Consider the following 17,954-nt stretch of genomic DNA (forward strand, 5'->3'; position numbering starts at 1 on the left):
GACTTTTCAAAAACTTTATATATAATTTTGGTTTTTCTGTACCAAATAGGCTTATTTTTAAAACCAGTTTTGCTAGAAAAATTTTTTTGGAAAGATTTATTTATTTTTCTCAGAAAGGCAGATTTACGAAGAGAAGAAATAACAGAAAGATTGTACATCTAGTAGTTCACTCCCCAAGTGCATGTAATGGCCAGAGCTGAGCTGATCCAAAGTCCAAAGCGAGGAACTTCTTACAGATCTACCATGGGTGCAGAGTCCCAAGGCGTTGGGCCATCCTCTACTGCTTTTCTAGGCCATAAGCAAGGAGCTGGATAGAAAGTGGGGCATCCAGGACATGAACCAGTGCCCATATGGGATCCTAGAATGTTCAAGGGAAGGATATAACCACTGGACCATAACACTAGGGTCTGAAATTTTTTTTTATGATTTATTTTTATTTGAAAGGCAGAGTTACAGAGAGGAGAGATGGAGAAATCTTTTATACTATGATTTATTCCCTAAAATGGCTACTTTGCCATGGTGCTGGCCCTGCTAGAACAGTTTTGTTTTGTTTTTTTTAAGTATTTATTTAGTTGAGGGAATTACAGATAGAAGGAGAAAGAGAGAGAGGAATCATTTATCTTCTTGTTCACTCCCCATATGACCACAACAGCCAAGTATGAGCCAGGCCAAAGTCAGGAGCCAGGAAGTTTTTCCAGGTCTGCCACATGGGTATAAGGGGCCCAAGGACTTGGACCATCTTCTGCTGATTTTCCCAGGTCCTTTGTAGGGAGGTGAATTTAAAGTGAAGCAGCTGGAACACAAACCAGTTTCATATGTGATGCCAGCCAACTTTATCTACTGTGCCACAATATCAGCCACTTTCTAGAAATTTTTTTGTATGTGCTATACTTCACAATCACAAATTCTTAATGCATTGCTTTGTCTAGCTCAAAACCTCCTACCATGGTATTCTGGCCAAATGAGTTCTGTCTTGTGCAACTTTTTTTTTAAATTATTTTTATTGGAAAGGCAATTTACAAAGGGAAGGAGGGAGGGACGACTGGAGGGACGAGGAGAGAGTGACAGAGATAGAGAAAGGTCTTCCATGCAATGGTTCATTTCCCAAATGGACACGATGCAGTGACCAGATCTGAACTAATCCAAAGCTGTGAGCCAAAAGCTTCTTCTGGATCTCCCACATGGGTGCATGGCTCCAAGACCTAGGGCAATCCTCTACTGCTTTTCCAAGCCAAAGCATGAAGCTGGATTGTAAGTGAAGTGTTGGGCTTGAACTGTCACCTGCATGGGATGCTGGAGCTGTGGGTGGAAGGTTAATCTGTTATGCCATGGTGCCAGTCTTTGGTGAAGCCTTTGAAGTTATATATATCATCTTTGTTAAAAATGAATTATTTAATAACTAGCAGATGCGGAGTACTTGCTATGTACCAGGAAATAGCAAACCATTTGCAAATGTTTTAGCATTTAATCCATAAAATAACTCAGTAGATATATTTTATAATTCTCATTTTACCAGCAATGAAACAGAGGCTCAGGATGGCCAAGGGCAGATTTCAGATCTGCTCTATGCCATTCCTGTATTATCATGCTCTTGCTTGTAACATCCTTATTTCCCACAGTCAAATGCTATGCTTTTTGGATGTTGTTAAGTTTTTGCTGATGACTTCTCAGTCTTTAAAGGTTGTTCATCTGCCAGAGCAATATCAGTACGCCCTGACATCTTCTAAGTCTAACTGGTACCAGGAGCAAGTATCAGACATGCAGATTTCTAACAAACACCAGTACCCACATAGTTTACAAATAAAGGAGAAAATGGTATACAGAGAAACAAGACAATTTAATATCTTCAGAGAATTGTCTGACCCTCATAGCAATGAGGCACTTGGGTTGAGATTCCCAACGTTAAGGTTTTCAGAAGCCACTGCCACTGTTAATTTTAAATCATGGGCACTAAGGCCTTGAGTGAGCTACAAAAGGTTGCTTCAAGGCTGCATGTCTCAGCAAGAAGTTTGGCAGTAGGACCTGGCTCTACCTCATAGGGTGGAGACCAGGTCAAAAGGGCAGAGCTCCATTGTAAATAGGGAAGTACGCAAATCTAACTATCCCCATAAAACTTCTTTTTCTTTGATGTTCTCATCTCTTGAAGAATGTTAGAAAAATGGATTCAAGGATTCCAAGCCTTATAAGAATTGTCTTCTTATGTCCTATCAAATGTGGGATTAGTGGGATTAGTGAAACCCTTGCATTGTGCAGGCAGGCAGACTGGCTGGCCAAGGCTATATATACATTCTGGCCTAGTCATGTGGATCTCTGTCACTTTGACAGTGAATGCTGCGCAAGTCTTGCATTCTCCCCAGTGACTTGTAGACTGTTGCTTCGTCCCATAATTTCTTGCGAGGATACAAGAAGAATGGACAAAGTAGAGAACACTGATCCTTAGTGTGCAAAAACAATACAATGCCCCTTTGGTAAAAGAGCCATCAGCAGGACCAGTGCTCATTTGATACCTTGAAGGGATTCAGAGTTTAGCATGAGCCTCTGTGGGAAAGGACAAACTGATATTATAACCTTGAGAGCTGAAGGTGAGTTGTGATTAGGTTACCACACAGGGAGTTGTGGCCTGCATAGGTGCCCCTGTAGTGTGTGCCATTGTCCTGAGGAACAATAGTGCTAACATTTGCTGAACGCTTGGCATGTATTTAGTATTAGACTACATTTTCATTCTAACTGTATTAATCCTCATTGCAATCTCATGAAGTAGGTGTTCTTTTCTTCATTTTACAAATCAGCTGAAACTCAAAAGGTTACCCTACTTACCCATGGTCACCCTGCTAGCAAATGGGAGAATCTATGCTTGCCTGATGCCAAAATCAAGGTGCCTCATAAGATAATACCTTTATCATTCTGATCTTTAATGAACATGGAAAAGCATGTACAACCACAGCTAGCGTTGTGTGCGAAATGATACCTGCCATATTTAATGGAGATATGAGAACCATTTCCTGCAGCTTCTCATGTGTGTGAGTGCATTTAGAATATGTGTGCACCTTTGTGTGTGCACTTACATATTAGTTTTGCAAATATATCTGAATGAGGGTGCATGTGTGTCTGAGATTGAGCAGAAGCCATTACTGCACAAAATGCGGGAGAGTATTGAAGGAAGCAGACTTGACTCACCCTTTGTTTACCAGTAATGATTTGATTTCTGTTACAATACCTTTATGGAGCAGAAAGGTGAAATCTTCACATACTTGTCACAGTGGTATACATAAATGCTATTGTATGGATTATCTTAGCTGACATAAAATCACATTTGCAAAAAATATATCCATCTATGCACAAAGGACACCCTGCACCCCTCACTGTACACAGCCTCAGCCATTCGCCTCACTGGTATTAGGTAGCAGGTTGTACTGGAAGGATCTGGTTGATATTCAGAGCTAGGCAGGGCCAGGATGGTTGAAAAGAATGAGTTCATTCAGCAGAATTCACCCCATGGGATGAATAGCATACCCCATTTAACTGTTTCCTTCTACTCCTGATCCCTGATGTGTCCTAGTGCATGTATATAAATAATCATGGATTCTGGTGTAAGTCACTTCTTCATGGTTGGCTACCCCCCTGACCTGATAGGGATCTTCTGTTACTCTTGCAGGCCGAGGTAGCACAGCTGCAAGAACAGGTGGCCCTGAAGGATGCAGAAATTGAGCGTTTGCATAGCCAGCTCTCCCGTGCTGCAGCTCTCCATGGTGAACATGCAGAGAGAGGTGAGTGGTTTGACTCTAACCAAATACAGTTGTCCTGGGTGCCCTTTTTTATAAGTGAGCATGTGTGTCTGTTAATGAGTGTATGTATGCTTGAATGGGTAGACATGCTGTTGCATATATCCATGTATGGACATGTGCAGGTATAAGTGTGTGTGTTTGTATGCTCATGCATATGAGCTTACAAAGCTAGCTCTGTAGTGGAATCAGGGTCACAGACCCTACCTTGCCCAGAAAGCAGCCTCTAAGGCTTGTTCACTGAAGTGTGTTAACAGTGTCACCACCTCTGGAGCTTTTAATAAGGATGGAGGCAATATATGGCTTTTATTTGATCAAAAACCATTTAATAGCTGCTGAATTTTATACAAAGTCCCATATATAAAATATATATATATATATAATTTTTATAAAGTCAGTTATAAATATATCATATACAGATATATATATGTGTGTGTGTATATATATAATATATATATATATATCAGTTCTTTCTCATGCTTTAGAGCTCAATTTCAGTGTTATCCCTCAGAACAATCCTTTTGGCCACTCTACCTTTTAACTTTTCATGATTGCTTTTGTGAGATCTTGCAGTGTAAATTGTCATTATTACTTTGGCAGTAGGAACTGTATCTATCATACAGTATTTGGCCAATGATAGACTCCTAAGAAATATTTATTGAACGAATGAGAGAATGATGAATGCTCTCTGAGAAATTCAAGTCTTGCTTATTAACACAAGTTCTTACATTCATGGCTTTTTATTGTGCATGCAGAGGTATCATATATCTTCCAACTTCTCTTCCCACCCGAATGCAGAATAGTGCTGGAGGGGACCATGCAGTTCCATGAATTGGTGCCATGACAATCTCTTCTTGACCTTGGCACTGCTTGGCTTAGATCCCCACCTGGAGTATAGGAGCCATGCAATCATGGCTTATGCTGGAGAAGGAATTTAGTTACCAACATGCTGATCCCTTTCAGATTCTTACTGTCATCTCAAGCCAATGGGGAGATCTCACCTACCTACCTACCTGTGAAGATTCAATCCTACAGAGGTATCCCATGCTATCTGAAATGCCATATATTGGCAGAGAGCTCCCCATGCCATGACTTCCAGGCCAGGCAGCCTTCCCTGGCATCCTGATACTTCCTCATGCTTCTCCATATTCCAAACTGTCTAGGCTGTACCCTATCCCATCATCTTTGAGCTCTTAGACCTAGTCCTTTAGTTATTTGCTGCTTAGTTTGGATTCTGACCAGTGAATTGAGGTTTGTCCAACTTCACCTGGAGCTTATCACTCTCCTCACTGCAAACTGGACTACAGAAACTGATAGCAGCTGCCAGGAGCCTTGACTAACAAGCTGAAAAAGAATGCCTACAACTAGGTAGACCAAGTCTATAGGTCATTTGCTATCCTTTTGGGATATAACAAGCATCAACAAAACAAAAAGATACCTGGACTTAAGTTTCTTGTATCCTGTACTTTGCTTATACTCATATGGACAGTGATGTTCCTTTTGCGATACTCATTTTAAGGGTAAATATTGTTCCTTCTCTGAAAAAAATCAAACTTTGTGCCAATTTGTAAACCAGTAATATGAGCTCTTGCTCATTTAGGCATTGGCCTTAAACATGGTTCTCTAGACCAGCCTGAAAAGTCAAAGCTGTTAGATCCAAAGTGAGGAAAAGCCACTCATGAATTTTCTACCATATACTCTCAGAGATCTTTTGGCCCAAAGAGAAGTTCTGTAGGTTTATGACTAAATAAAATTATTTTCCCTTAACCATAGTGTTTTTTATTTATTTTGGGGGAGCCCTAGCATGCTTGCTTATTACTGCTTAATTTAACAAGCTTATCAAGCTTAACAAGCTTGAAATTTGTTATTCAATTCTGACCATATAAACTGCCAATATATTTTTAAAATATTTATTTGTTTTTCTTAGGAAGACAGATTTAACAGAGAAGGAGAAACAGAGGGAAAGGTCTTCCATCCACTGGTTCACTCCCTAAGTGACCACAATGACCAGAGCTGAGCGTATCTGAAGCCAGGAGCTTCTTCTGGGTCTCCCATGCAGGTGCATGGGCCTAAGGCTCTGCTTTCCTAGGTCACAAACAGGGAGCTGGATGGAAAGTGGAACAGTTGGGACATGAGGCAGTGCCCATATGGGATCTTGGGGCATGCAAGGCAAGGATTTAACCACTGAGTCATTATGCCAGACCCCAAACTGTTTGTATTAAGCCAACTGCCAGTTATTTTTTATTTTTTCCAAGTCTCCATTCAGTTGTAGATTTTTCTGACTTTTAAATTCTTCTTTGCTATAATCTGTTGGCCTGTATGATATTTCTTCCAAATCAGTCCTTCAGTCAAAGTTCATGGCTACTCAAGTTGTAAAAGATAAGAACTGTCTTCTTGTGCTATGTAAGACAATGTATTTTCTGTCTTCTTGGGAAATGTTGGTTGTGAATGATTGCTGGGTTTTTCTGTGTCAACCATGAGTAAATGCCATTTTGATTTTGCTGGTAAATGTCTGTGAGCAGTATGCAAAATACTAGGTTCCTTCAATTAGTAGTCAGTAAATACATTAGTAAGACTGACTCTGTGCCAGACATCATTGTAAGTTCCTTAAAGAAAGAAGGAGGTCTTCAATATTGAAGGTCTTCAAGTTCGAATTGAGGTAACATTTTAGCTTTCATAGACAGTGGTTTACATTTATACAAGTAATTCTTTCTATGCTTTAATTCCTTTAGACCAGGAAATTCAGCGACTGAAAATGGGGATGGAAACTTTGCTTGTTGCCAATGAAGATAAGGTAAGATGGCCACTGAGCAGCTCTGTCCTTTTCCCTGCTGCCATCCTGGCCCTTTTTGGTCCCCACTTGTCCCTGATACTCTGAGTAAGGCCCTACTCATCAAACCATTGACATGATGATATATCAGGAGAATGACTTGTACCTTAGAGAGACTTGGCCTCACTCACTTGTTTTGAAGTTTGATGCTTGGGAACTCTACCCAATTTGAATATTCCAAATTCAGATTAGATGTGTGCCTATTTATACTTGTGTTGGGAAAAGTTACCCCTGTGATTATTGCCAGTATTAAAGTTCCTGCTAAGAGCCTTAGCAAAATGCAGAAATAGGCGACCAATATCCAATATGCACAGTTTAGTGTAAAACCATGGTAGAGATACTTGAAGCATGCAGTACCTCAGTTTACCCCACCACTTTATAGTCTTCCCAGCTTATTTACTCCTGTGTAATAATAAAGTATCCATCTCTAAATATAGAGCACTTACCTTATGTAAATAGCATCTCTAAGGACTGCAATTCTGCCTTTTAAATGGGGAAAGAGACTCAGAGTGCTTGAGTAATTTCTCCCAAGGTTATAAAAATTAGCAGATAGCAGAATCAATAATCATATCCACACTTGTCTAATGCTGAGATCTGTTTTATGTAAGGTATCTCAGATTTCTGAAGAGTAGGTGGGTATATTAAAATAAAATTGAAAACTTGATTTTAGTCTTTCTATGTGGTGATAGAGGGAAGAATCAGAAGGTAACAAGGGACTCAGAGGCAACCATGACTGTCTCAAAAGGATAAGGAGACAATGTGTTTCATGCTTCTGAAAATGTTTAAGCCCACCAAGGACATCTTAAACAATGATTGTTGACTCATAACCTTCAGGTAGTCATGAGCTCCTATAGCTGCCTCTTAGGCAGACCACTAGAACTTCAGCTCATTGGGTATCCCTGGAAACTTCCTTTGAGATACTCTTTAGAGTCCATATGGGGTTTCTTCTCAGTGTGCCTGGCCCTGAACATCAAAATTATCACTGATTATGTTAATCTAAATCTCCCCTCTCACTGTGACAGAATCGTCGGATAGAAGAGCTCACTGGGCTTTTGAACCAGTACCGAAGGAAGAAGGAGATTGTGATGGCAACTCAAGGTAAGACAGAAGATAGTCCTACCATTTTCTCCTAAACAGATTCCATCCACTGTGTTACATCTAGGCATTCTGTAAGAAAATGCTTCACCTCCATTTGCAAAAGATTCCCTGCTAGGGCCTGCATGCACTATCCTTATCCTTGGATGGTGGGCAATTGGTAACTAATGATATTTTGTCAAGTGATAGCTCAGAGCTTCCAGGGCTTATCCATATCACCCAGAAGCCAGAACTCTTACGCTGTTTTACCCTCTGGGGTCTCTGGGGTATCAGGACAATTCTTAGAGGTAGCATGTAGAATCAAAACATGGATCAGAAATCTACTCAGAGCCCCCACTAAGGAATAGAATTTGTAATCCTGCTAGAGTATAGTTCCAGTAGCTCACGACATTCTGGGACACCCTTATTTAAGTCTCTGGGTATCTAGGTTTCTACAGGGGAGTCATCAGACAGGGACAGCTGTTGTGTTTCCTATTTCCTTCCCAGACTGAATGCAATATGCAGGCATCATCTCTGGTCTTTTGACACCATGGTGAATGCATCAGGCTGTACACCTTGGCAGTTGTGCCCTTTACCTGGGGTTCCAACACAGATCCTGTGCAAGCAGCTGTTTCACAGAAGAGGGCTGCTTTGCAGGGTATCCAGGAGCTTCTGATTTTGATGGAGCTCCTTCCTGTGCTTGGGAAGAAGCCAAACCTCTGCAGGGTTGTGGTTGATTGGTCTCTTGCCCGGGATTTCTGCCAGCTGCCCACACACATATATCCCAGCCTGCTTTTCTGTAATCCTTTGGCATCCTGGTTCAGGTCAATGTTAATGTTAGGACCTGATGGCCTGTGGCCAAGAGCCCTCCTTTCAGTTGCATAGAGGAGCTTTGGCCTTGAAATGACCCTATTAATAGCCTTTGCTCTTATGCCCTCAATCATCTAATGAATCATGCTCTTGGTTTTTCTCTGTATTTCTTGGTCTTTCTTAATGAAGGAGAAATCATATTAGTATTTTGTGATACAACTATAGGTTTGTAAGCAGTTCACATGATAGTGATACACCTCTTCTGCTTCCAGGGCCCTCAGAGAGAACTCTGCCCATGAATGAAGAAGATATGGAGGGCAGTTTCAGAAAGTGGAACACCACAAATAAAGACTCTGAAGAATTATTTAAACATGAGGTACTGCTTTCCATTCATTCTGTTGGGTTTCAGCAGCCTCTTTAGAGCTTGTCTGGAGCTGGGAGGATGATCTAGTGCATATCTTGACCAGTGAATAATTCAATCCAGGGAGGGATCCTCATCTTGGGGAAAGAAGTGAGGGTAGGGACCAAGACTCAGGCCTATATTCTGCTTGGGGGAAGCATGATAAATGATGGTCCAGAACTGCAATTTTCTTTTTTGATCAGATTCTTTGTTTATTTTTGTCTTTACTCTAGAAAGTATGCCTATATCAAAGGTAGTATTCGTTTTATTTACCATCATTTCTCTAGGGTCTGCATTAATGCCTTATCCTCACTAAGATTCAACAAATATTGACTTTTAGCAATGTATCTTTCTCATTTAGAGAGGTTACTGTCACTCCTGAAGTGAGACATCTCTGCTTTATACATAGCCTTTGCAACCTTGATAGTATTCAACTTTTCCTTCTCTTTCGTTTGTTCATATGAAATCTAGTATTATTATATTAATCTCTAAATTTAGACTAACATCAAATAGGCACATAAGCTAGTAGACACAGGCAAGATTTATAAAAGATTTGTAAAACTCCAGAATGATTAAACAGAAATGTAGCCTTCTATGGCTTAAATCATTTTAGTGACGAGAACAGCGAATGTGTCGTCCAGTGACCTAATTGTAAATCAGAACAAGTACCCCTGTTTGCTGGCGATTACAAGATAGCAGGAGCCAAACCTTGCTTAATACCCTTGTGTGGTCACTGCAATGAGCACTGCACTTGGCTCACCCCTTTTACTCCTAATGATACCCCACTGGGATCATTATTTCATTGTGATGAAACTGAGATTCAGGGATGATAAGTAACATACCCTAGGTCATACTGTTAAGTAGGTGGCAAGACCTTGTCTTGGACCTAGGGCCATCTGACTACAAAGTCCAGGCTTTTAACAACTAGGTTATAATGTCAAAGTCCGTCCTATGGTAGACTAAAAACATACTGTGGATGGGGGAGGAGGCAATCTTCATGATCAGAAGAACACTGAGGACATAGCACTGTATTTTTTGAACCACCATTTATTATCCTGGCTTTACCAAGACTGCTCTTTTCTTTCTTGCCTTCTTGGTGAGCCCATTCTCATTTCTCAAAATTGATCTCAAGTGTTCCCCCTCTGATGACTGCCTCAACTTTCCATGGATGAAAGGAAACCTCTTCCCTCTATTCCCATAATAACATTAAAAATGTTAATGCCGTAAAAACATGTTGTATTGTTTGGTCTATCCCAGTTTGTTTATCTGCATTCCAACAGAGGAGAGTGCTTGCTTCTCAACTACTGTAGGGCCTGATAGGCAGTAGATGTTGCTGATGTTTATTGAGTGCTATTATCAGTTAGGATTCTCTTAGTGTAAGCAACAGATACTGACTCTGGGTAACCTAAGCCAGAAGGGAATATTTTTAAGAGAGAATGCAGTGGCTCACTAAATAAAAGGAAAAGCTATATTTAGAACAGCTGTATTTAGAAAGCAAAGGGTCAGCAAAAGCCCAGGAGCCCATATCTCAGGACTGTATTGGCAGGATATGAACTCTGTCTAAGGTCTGGAGCCCAGAAAGAGACAAGTTGGCTTAACAAGATTAGCTAGGATGATATGCCTACCCCCTTGGGGCATCTGGAAAGAGCAAGGTACTCATATGGTTGCATCCACCCCCTACAGCATGACTCCCCAAAGGAATTTTCCAAATAAGTGCAAAGGGTGATGGATGCTTTCCAAACAGTAACTGGCCTCTGTGATATCTTTCCTGTTTCTGGTGCAGATGTCGCCAAGATGTAGCTCCCCCACAGTGGGGCCGCCTCCACTTCCCCAGAAATCACTGGAAACCAGGTAGGAGGTCTGTGTGTTTCTCTGGAATCTCTGTGTTCTCAGGCTCCTGCTGGGGACTCCTGAAGTTAATAAATGTCTGATCACGCAGGGTGAGCACAGGTGCCTGGTTCTAACCTGCCCTTCATAGTCAACAACCAGGTCTCTCTCTCTGGGTTGCAGAAGTCCTTATTTTCCCACAAAATGAGAGTCTGGATCATTACCACTGAGAAAAGTCTGGTCAGGGGTTAGAACCTTAGAGCAGAGGAGGCTGTAATCCATCCATGTTCTCCTGTTGCTCTGTGGAGTTGAGAACATCTTGTAATATGTCAACTTTGTCATTAGCCCCTTTGGGCTGTCCTTACCACTAGACATTTCCTGCTCAGTCTCTCTTGGGAGAATTATGACTCCTCCCAGAGAAGTCAGTCCAGTAACTTTGAGGATTCTTCACAAAATACTACACTTAATGGACTGGTATATAGGATCACTTGGATGCCATATGTCAAGTTCCCTCTGAAATAAGTCCAGTAGCAGTTCCTTATATCTGCTCCTTAGAATATGCTCTCAAGATGAGACCTGTGTAAGGAAGCTGTGGCAGTTTCACCAGCAACAGGCTCTTTCAGCCAAGGTGTCAGGAGAAGATGCTCACAAGCATGGCAGAAGTCTTCCCAAACTGGTGCTGACACTTAGAGCCCACTTTCCACAGAGTGGTTGTTCCTAATGGAACAGTGGCAATGTCAAAGAGTGATTGGTCATTCCTTAATTTTTCACAGTAAGAAGTTTTATTAGTTCACTTAGGTGAAGTCAACTGTGGACCTCAGACCGTTCAGATCCAAGAGAACAATGTATAGACATAAGTGTATTTATTCATTATAAACTGAGAAGTATGACTGCCAGGGACACTGGTCACAAGATGACCCTTGTGACTAGTTTGGTAGCATCGTCCCTTCTTTATCCCCCATTGGATGCCCTTCTCTGCAAGACAACCCCTGTGTTAGCAAAATTCTTCTGAGTATATGAGACCAGAACAGAGGACTGGGTAATCACAGCAGGTGCTGCTCCAGAGCAATGGTTGCTGATGTGCTCATCTCCATTCTACAAAAAGACCAACTGGATAATTCCTAGACTCACACACAAGCCAGTATCATTGCTTTGCTTTGGTTTTGACTCTGAAGATGTTAGTCTTTATGATTGTGTAATAGTCAACTTCCAATGATCCAACAGGATAGAGTGTATTCTAGCCTTTAGAGCAATGTCAAGGACATGTTTATTTAAGTGATGTTCACATGCCCTTGCCAATACACTGTCAGACTTTACTCATCTTGTGTAGTATGGCTATTATGAGAGGCATTTGTTTTATGGCCTTGTTTCTAAACCCTAGAAAAACCATCAGTTAAACATTAGTTGTCCCATGTGACTCTTTCTAGTAACTCTTTCTGTGTTCATTTTCTTTTGGGTTTCTCCAGGTCTCAGAAAAAACTCTCCTGTAGCCTAGAAGACTTGAGAAGTGAATCTGTGGATAAGGTCCGTGCATCAGTCACCGAGATGACTGAGTTACTTTCTTATGTCCAGCATAATAATGGGATTGCAAGCAATGTCCTGGTTTTTATTTGTGAGACTTTTGCAGGGTTACTGGGGCAAAATAAACCACATAAACATTTTGAGAAAGCCAGGCAGTTGTGGCTCAAGATACTGTAGAGACAGAGCTGCCTAGAGTTAATAAAAGAAGTTAAGAAGGGGCCAAATGGTGGATAAGTCTAGGGATGTAGACAGGTTTGAGAAAATGATGGGGTCAAGAGACAAAAATCAGAGCCGTGCATCACAGAAGAGTCTTTGAATACTGGTCCTACTTGTCCAGAGCCCTTGGGAGCATTTAGGCGGTTTGGAATGAGGAAGTAATATAGATAAAGAAGATGCCCCAGGAGTAAGGTCTAAAATACTTTAAAAAGTTGGAGAGGGAGTTGTATAAGAGTGTAGAGACAGAAGGCTCTGTGGCTTGTATTAGGGTAAACCTTGACCAAGTGAGTAGACCCCACGCAGAAGGGGAGGGTCAGAGGCTCTTGAGCTTAGTCATGAGAGAGCATAGAATCCTCCCCTAATAGAAACCCTTAAGTGAGCCTGTGCTGCCTACTGTTCCTGGCCTCCAGCAGTGTGCCAGGCAGGAGTCAGCAGGAGCCATAGACTCACTCAGTGGCTTTGTTCCCAAGATCATGTGCCTCCTGCTCCCCCTGGTCGCATTGCTGGCAGCTATCCAGGACATCTGTCTCTGGGGTTGGACAAGAACCTGTGTTTCCTGGCATGAATGGGGATTATCTGACATGAAGATAAGGATTTGAGGAGACTGGCGTTCTGGGGTTGTTGTTTGTGACTAACACAGGTCTCTTTGTCTCCACATCATTGGAACCTTTCTTGTCATTAGAGTGTCAATGGGAACCAGCGCTCCCCGGTGTCGGGATCCAAGGTATGTTAATTGCCTGTCCTCACCACCTATTTGTGGTGGCACAATTTTCCACAGTGTTTTGATTTAGCAATATGCAGCTTTTGTAACTTTTAGAATATGTTAAATACAAGGGTAAAAAGGCAAGAAGAAGCATACAATTTCATATCTAGTTTTATTTTTGTATCTGCCTAACTGTATAATGTGCTTTTACCACCATTACATGTGAAATAGGATTTGTTATTATTACCTCTATTTTTTAGGTGCAAAGAAATTACTCTTTAACAAAGCAATCTACATTTAATTACTGGGAAGGATGTCATGTCCTCAGCAGTCAGTTAGAAGGTTGTGAAAGCTCTCATCCTTTCTGTGTTAATATCTCATGCTTTCAAAACACAGAGTACATTTAGTCTCCCTCTACTGAATAAGTCATGTTGTAAAAAATCCATTAGAACAATCCAGGAAACCTATTGTAAAAAAGAACTAAGTTTCCATGCTGGTATACAAATGTTAAAATTACAGTGAACTGATGTTTTACATAATTAACAGAATTTCATTCACACCCAACTACCATTTATAGCTTTCTATAGAAAATGTTTAATGAACCAATGGCATGTCCATTCTCCATCCTCTGCTATGCATATGAGACATGGGCTCTCTTTGCGGGTGGAAATTTGCCCAAGAGAGTCCTTTTATATTTTCATATCAAGATGATAGACTAGAGCATCTCTATCTGTTCAAATCTGTTTAAGAAGAAAGTCCTTCTGCACTCCATACCTAAATAAGAGGTTTTTCTGTGCTTCTATGTTTCTAGCAGTTTGTGTTTCATTTGGGCCACCATTCCTTGAGTCATCTGAATTATAGTGCAAAAGTCTTCTGGCTGCTTCTGCTTCCAGTTGCTCAAATACACATTCCCTTGAGTCTGAAGTTAAACTAAAAGGTTCTTGGTGAATTGAAAGGCTTCATTCCTATGGAGACAGTTACATCCTTCTTCCAGCGGTCCCTCATCCCCCATTAGTCTCACATTAATCTGTGCAACCTCAATTCATAGAATATGGCCACCACTCTCCTCACATGAACATCCACCAATGTCCTCCTCAGATCTCACAGGTACAAGAATTTATCTGCAGCATCCTGCAAATTGGTGTTTGGCTATTGCCTTCTGTAAGCCAAAGACACTCCTTGGATTCTTTTCCAGTTTTATTAGACACATCTTCTGGGCGTTCTGAAGTGTATGTCCACCGAGTCTGGCTCTCCCTATGGAATAAATCAATTTCTTCTAGTCCTGAAGAAACTTAAATTCCCTTGGGCCCCTTTGAGTGTTGTGTTTTGGTCTGCACTTCGCTTTATGTGCATGAGGTTACGGTATTTAGAGCTCTGTTCAGTCAGCTTGGGATCAGTACCAACTTCTCAATACATTCTTCAGGTTATACTCTGTACTAAACTTGAGTGTGACTATCAAGATGTAGTATAACTTGTACCTTCCTTGATCTAGGGAGTGCTCTTCCAGATTGCTGTAACTCTGGGTCCCAAAAGGTGATATTTTCTGTGTGCTAGGCTTCACAGCAATCCTGGCGCAGGGATTGTGCTTCCCTATGTAAAAATGATAAACCAAAGGTTCTGAGAGTCCACCGAGTCTTGCCTTTGTCAATCTGACTCCACCCGGGATTTGTTTGCCTCTGGCAGACTGCTTTCTGTTTAGCAGCTGCCTTGGCTGTGGTGTCGTTCCCCCATAACCAGAATTATTCTTCATGGACACAAGAGGAACAAGACTGGATTTGATGATTCCTGTTTCCTCCATATCATGCCTTAACATCACACTAGCTTTTCCAACAGTGAGTTATTCTTAACAGCTTTTCTCCTTGGCCTGAAAAGAGCACAGAGAATCCTTTTAATAGAACACAATAGAGTCCTTTCAGTGTGTTTCTTATAGGTCTGAACCCTATCCTCATGTCAGGTGCATGTTCTCTGTACATCTCAGTTCCTCAGGGAGCTCCAAACTTGTATAGTCTCTCTGTCCTGTTTTGGGAGAGCTTTGTGATGACACAACTAGAAACCTATTTATGACAGCCCTTCCCCTTTGGGCACTTCCTGTGTAATAGGCTTTCTATTCTCCAAACCCTTCCCATGACCAACCATTCCAGTATCTACGTATTATACTAATCTGAGATGCTTATTAAAACTGTAGACTTCTTGGGGTGGGCATTGTGTCACACTACAATTAAGCCACCACTTAAGATGCCACATCCCATATCAGAGTGCTGGTTTTTCCATTTCTTCAGCTTCTGGCTGCTGTGCCTGGAAGGGCAGCAGATGATGCCTCAAGTACTTGAGTTCTCACCACCAACGTGGGAGACTCAGCTGGAGCTCTGGGCTCCAAGGTTGGTACTTGCTCAGCCCTAGCTGCTGTAGGCCTTTGTGGAGAGAACCAGCAATTTTAAGATCTTGCTATCCCACCTCTCCCTCTCCCACTCTGTCAATCTGCCTTCCAAATGAGTGAATGAAAAAATAAAGCTTAAAAAAATTCAGACTCCTGAGATGTACATATGGAGGGGCTGATTTATACAGCTGGAAAGGAACCTATAATTAGTGTTGCTTTCTGCAAGTGCCTTAGGCAAATATGAAGCAGCAGGCATAGGATCTAGCATTTGGAAACTATTGGCTTTGATCACATGTCTGATCATGTTCAACATCTATCTCATGGGTCATCATGAACTTTGAAAATCTCATAGTCTTCATCCTTTAAAGATATTAATTAGTTCTATATCACTGGTCAGTATCTCAGGTTTTTTTTAGTGATTTTTACCTCTTCTTGTGATATCTCTTTAAGAGCTTTTCTGTATGGAGATATATTTAATATTCAATGAATGAGCTGGATTTTGATTTCTAAGACATATACTTACAGGCTAAGCTGAATTCAGAAGTGCTTTGCACCTTTGTGCTAAATGAAATTTCCAAAACTGTCTTGGCCATGTCAAATGTCCCATTTCTGTTTGTCAGTTCTGAAATCTGATTAGTCTTCCTGCAATTGCTTCAAATCTCTCTCTCCCTTTCACCCTCTCCGCCTTCTTCTCTCTTTCTTTTACTCTCTTTGTTTTTATTTTCACTCTCACAGCATTTTCTCCTCAGGTTTGCAGATTCAGGGACCATATGCTTCTTGATCAAATAAGCTTTATTACTTTTTTAATCAGCTTGTCCATTTAGGACCCTTTTCATGCCCAGGGTCCACATACAAGATTCCATTGCATTTAGGCTGTGCCTCATGCAGATAAAGATTCTAGATTCCTTAACAAACTCTCTTTGGCATGAATTCTGTCATCTACTTCCTGTTATCTTGCCTGAGTGTGCACCTTCTTGCTTTGCTTTAACATGATATTTTCTAAAATAAGTATTAACACAATAGAGATGTTTTCTCTGTAGCTTCAGATGATTACATTAATCCCCTTGATGTAGCATAACCCTTTCCTGGGCTAGACCAATAACAGTTTGTACTGTTGGCTCAAGTTCTGCTGACAACTGCCCTCCCTAGTCACAATGAGAGTTCTCACTGCTTAGTGGAAGCGCCAGACTGGAAAAGAGGGAGACTGACTCCGTAGCGACCTTAGTCTTCTCTCTTATGGTATTGTGCATGTATGTCTGCACACATACATATGAGGGTGTTTCAGAAATTTCATCGAAATGGAATTAAGGCATAGTTATTTGGTGTACATTTTGAAGCTCTTGCATAGTTTTTTCATAGTATGTATTTTCTGTAAATTTTTTCAAATACCTCTTTGCAAGACACCTCCACTTCTTGCTTAGAGACAAGTGTAGTCAGCCCTGGGCTTGGGCTCTGTCCTTGTCTCACAATGTGGTCTTGGGCAAATCTCTTCCCTTCTGAGAACTCTGGTCCACTTTCTTGTCCTAAGTGGTCTTCAAAAGATCTTTTGATCAACCTAACTTCAGTTGATTCCAGTAGAACCAAGAAATTGTTCCTGTATCCAAAGATTTCACTAGATTTGGGTTTAAGACTGAGGGTTAATTCAGCACCTGTCCCCCTCTCTCTGTCTCTTCCCTCCCACTAGGACAACCCTCTTGTGTCAGACCACAAGTATCCAACGTTACCTGGGAAGCATTCAGGAGCCACCACCAATGGAGAGGCCACCAAGTCTAATCCTTCTGCCTCCCAGCCTGATGCCACCGGGAGCAGCCTGCTGAGGTTGAGTGAGTGTCTAACTCCTGGGCTGAGGGCCTTTGGAACAGCAGCCCAGATTGATATTTTCAATCACTATGTGAAATCCTAGTACCTACTGTTACAGTGGATAGCTGGAGAGTGGAGCGGTTGGGAGCTGGAACAAGTTATACTTCAGGGTGGTCCTACTTTTAGAGGCTGTGTATCTGGGAAAGCTATTTTCTAAGATAAACACTTAAGCATCCCAGAAAACCATGCTGCAAGCATATCCTGTGTTACTCCACTCTCATTCCCCTCTTCTATTCTACCTCTCTTGAACCCCTGCCTACCCCTCCTGTGACTCACTCCTCCTTCCTCTGTGATTCTGATCTTCTCTCTCCTTTCTCTGTCTTCTTGTCTACAGCCTCCCTATCCCCAGTAGTATGATAGTATGTGCTCTTCCAAGTGAGAGCAAATGGAGTCAGTGGTCAGTGAGCAAGGATGTCAGTCTACAGGTATCCTTCTAGTGATGGGGACTTAAAACCATGGAAGTCTTTACAACTTTTCATCCAAAAGGGATTATTTTTTACCAGCAGCAGCAAATTTAGTGGGGCACAGAAGGCAATGTTCTGGTCTGAGTAGAG

The 17,954-nt window shown here is 41.4% G+C and overlaps 1 protein-coding gene across 3 annotated transcripts in view; it reads left to right on the forward strand.

Moving 5' to 3' along the window:
• Window positions 1–17,954, forward strand: part of LOC121167440 (liprin-beta-2-like) — a 137,799-nt gene that overhangs the window by 102,362 nt on the left and 17,483 nt on the right. For all 3 annotated transcript variants that reach the window (XM_040996834.1, XM_040996835.1, XM_040996836.1), the window contains 8 exons: window positions 3,656–3,767; window positions 6,515–6,576; window positions 7,635–7,710; window positions 8,769–8,872; window positions 10,680–10,747; window positions 12,190–12,247; window positions 13,143–13,184; window positions 17,225–17,363. In XM_040996834.1, coding sequence (XP_040852768.1) covers window positions 3,656–3,767; window positions 6,515–6,576; window positions 7,635–7,710; window positions 8,769–8,872; window positions 10,680–10,747; window positions 12,190–12,247; window positions 13,143–13,184; window positions 17,225–17,363 — 661 coding nt within the window. The remainder of the gene's footprint in view (window positions 1–3,655; window positions 3,768–6,514; window positions 6,577–7,634; window positions 7,711–8,768; window positions 8,873–10,679; window positions 10,748–12,189; window positions 12,248–13,142; window positions 13,185–17,224; window positions 17,364–17,954) is intronic.

Source organism: Ochotona curzoniae, unplaced genomic scaffold (assembly GCF_017591425.1).
Source record: "Ochotona curzoniae isolate NIBS_2020 unplaced genomic scaffold, NIBS_Ocur_1.0 patch367, whole genome shotgun sequence".
NCBI lineage: Eukaryota > Metazoa > Chordata > Mammalia > Lagomorpha > Ochotonidae > Ochotona > Ochotona curzoniae.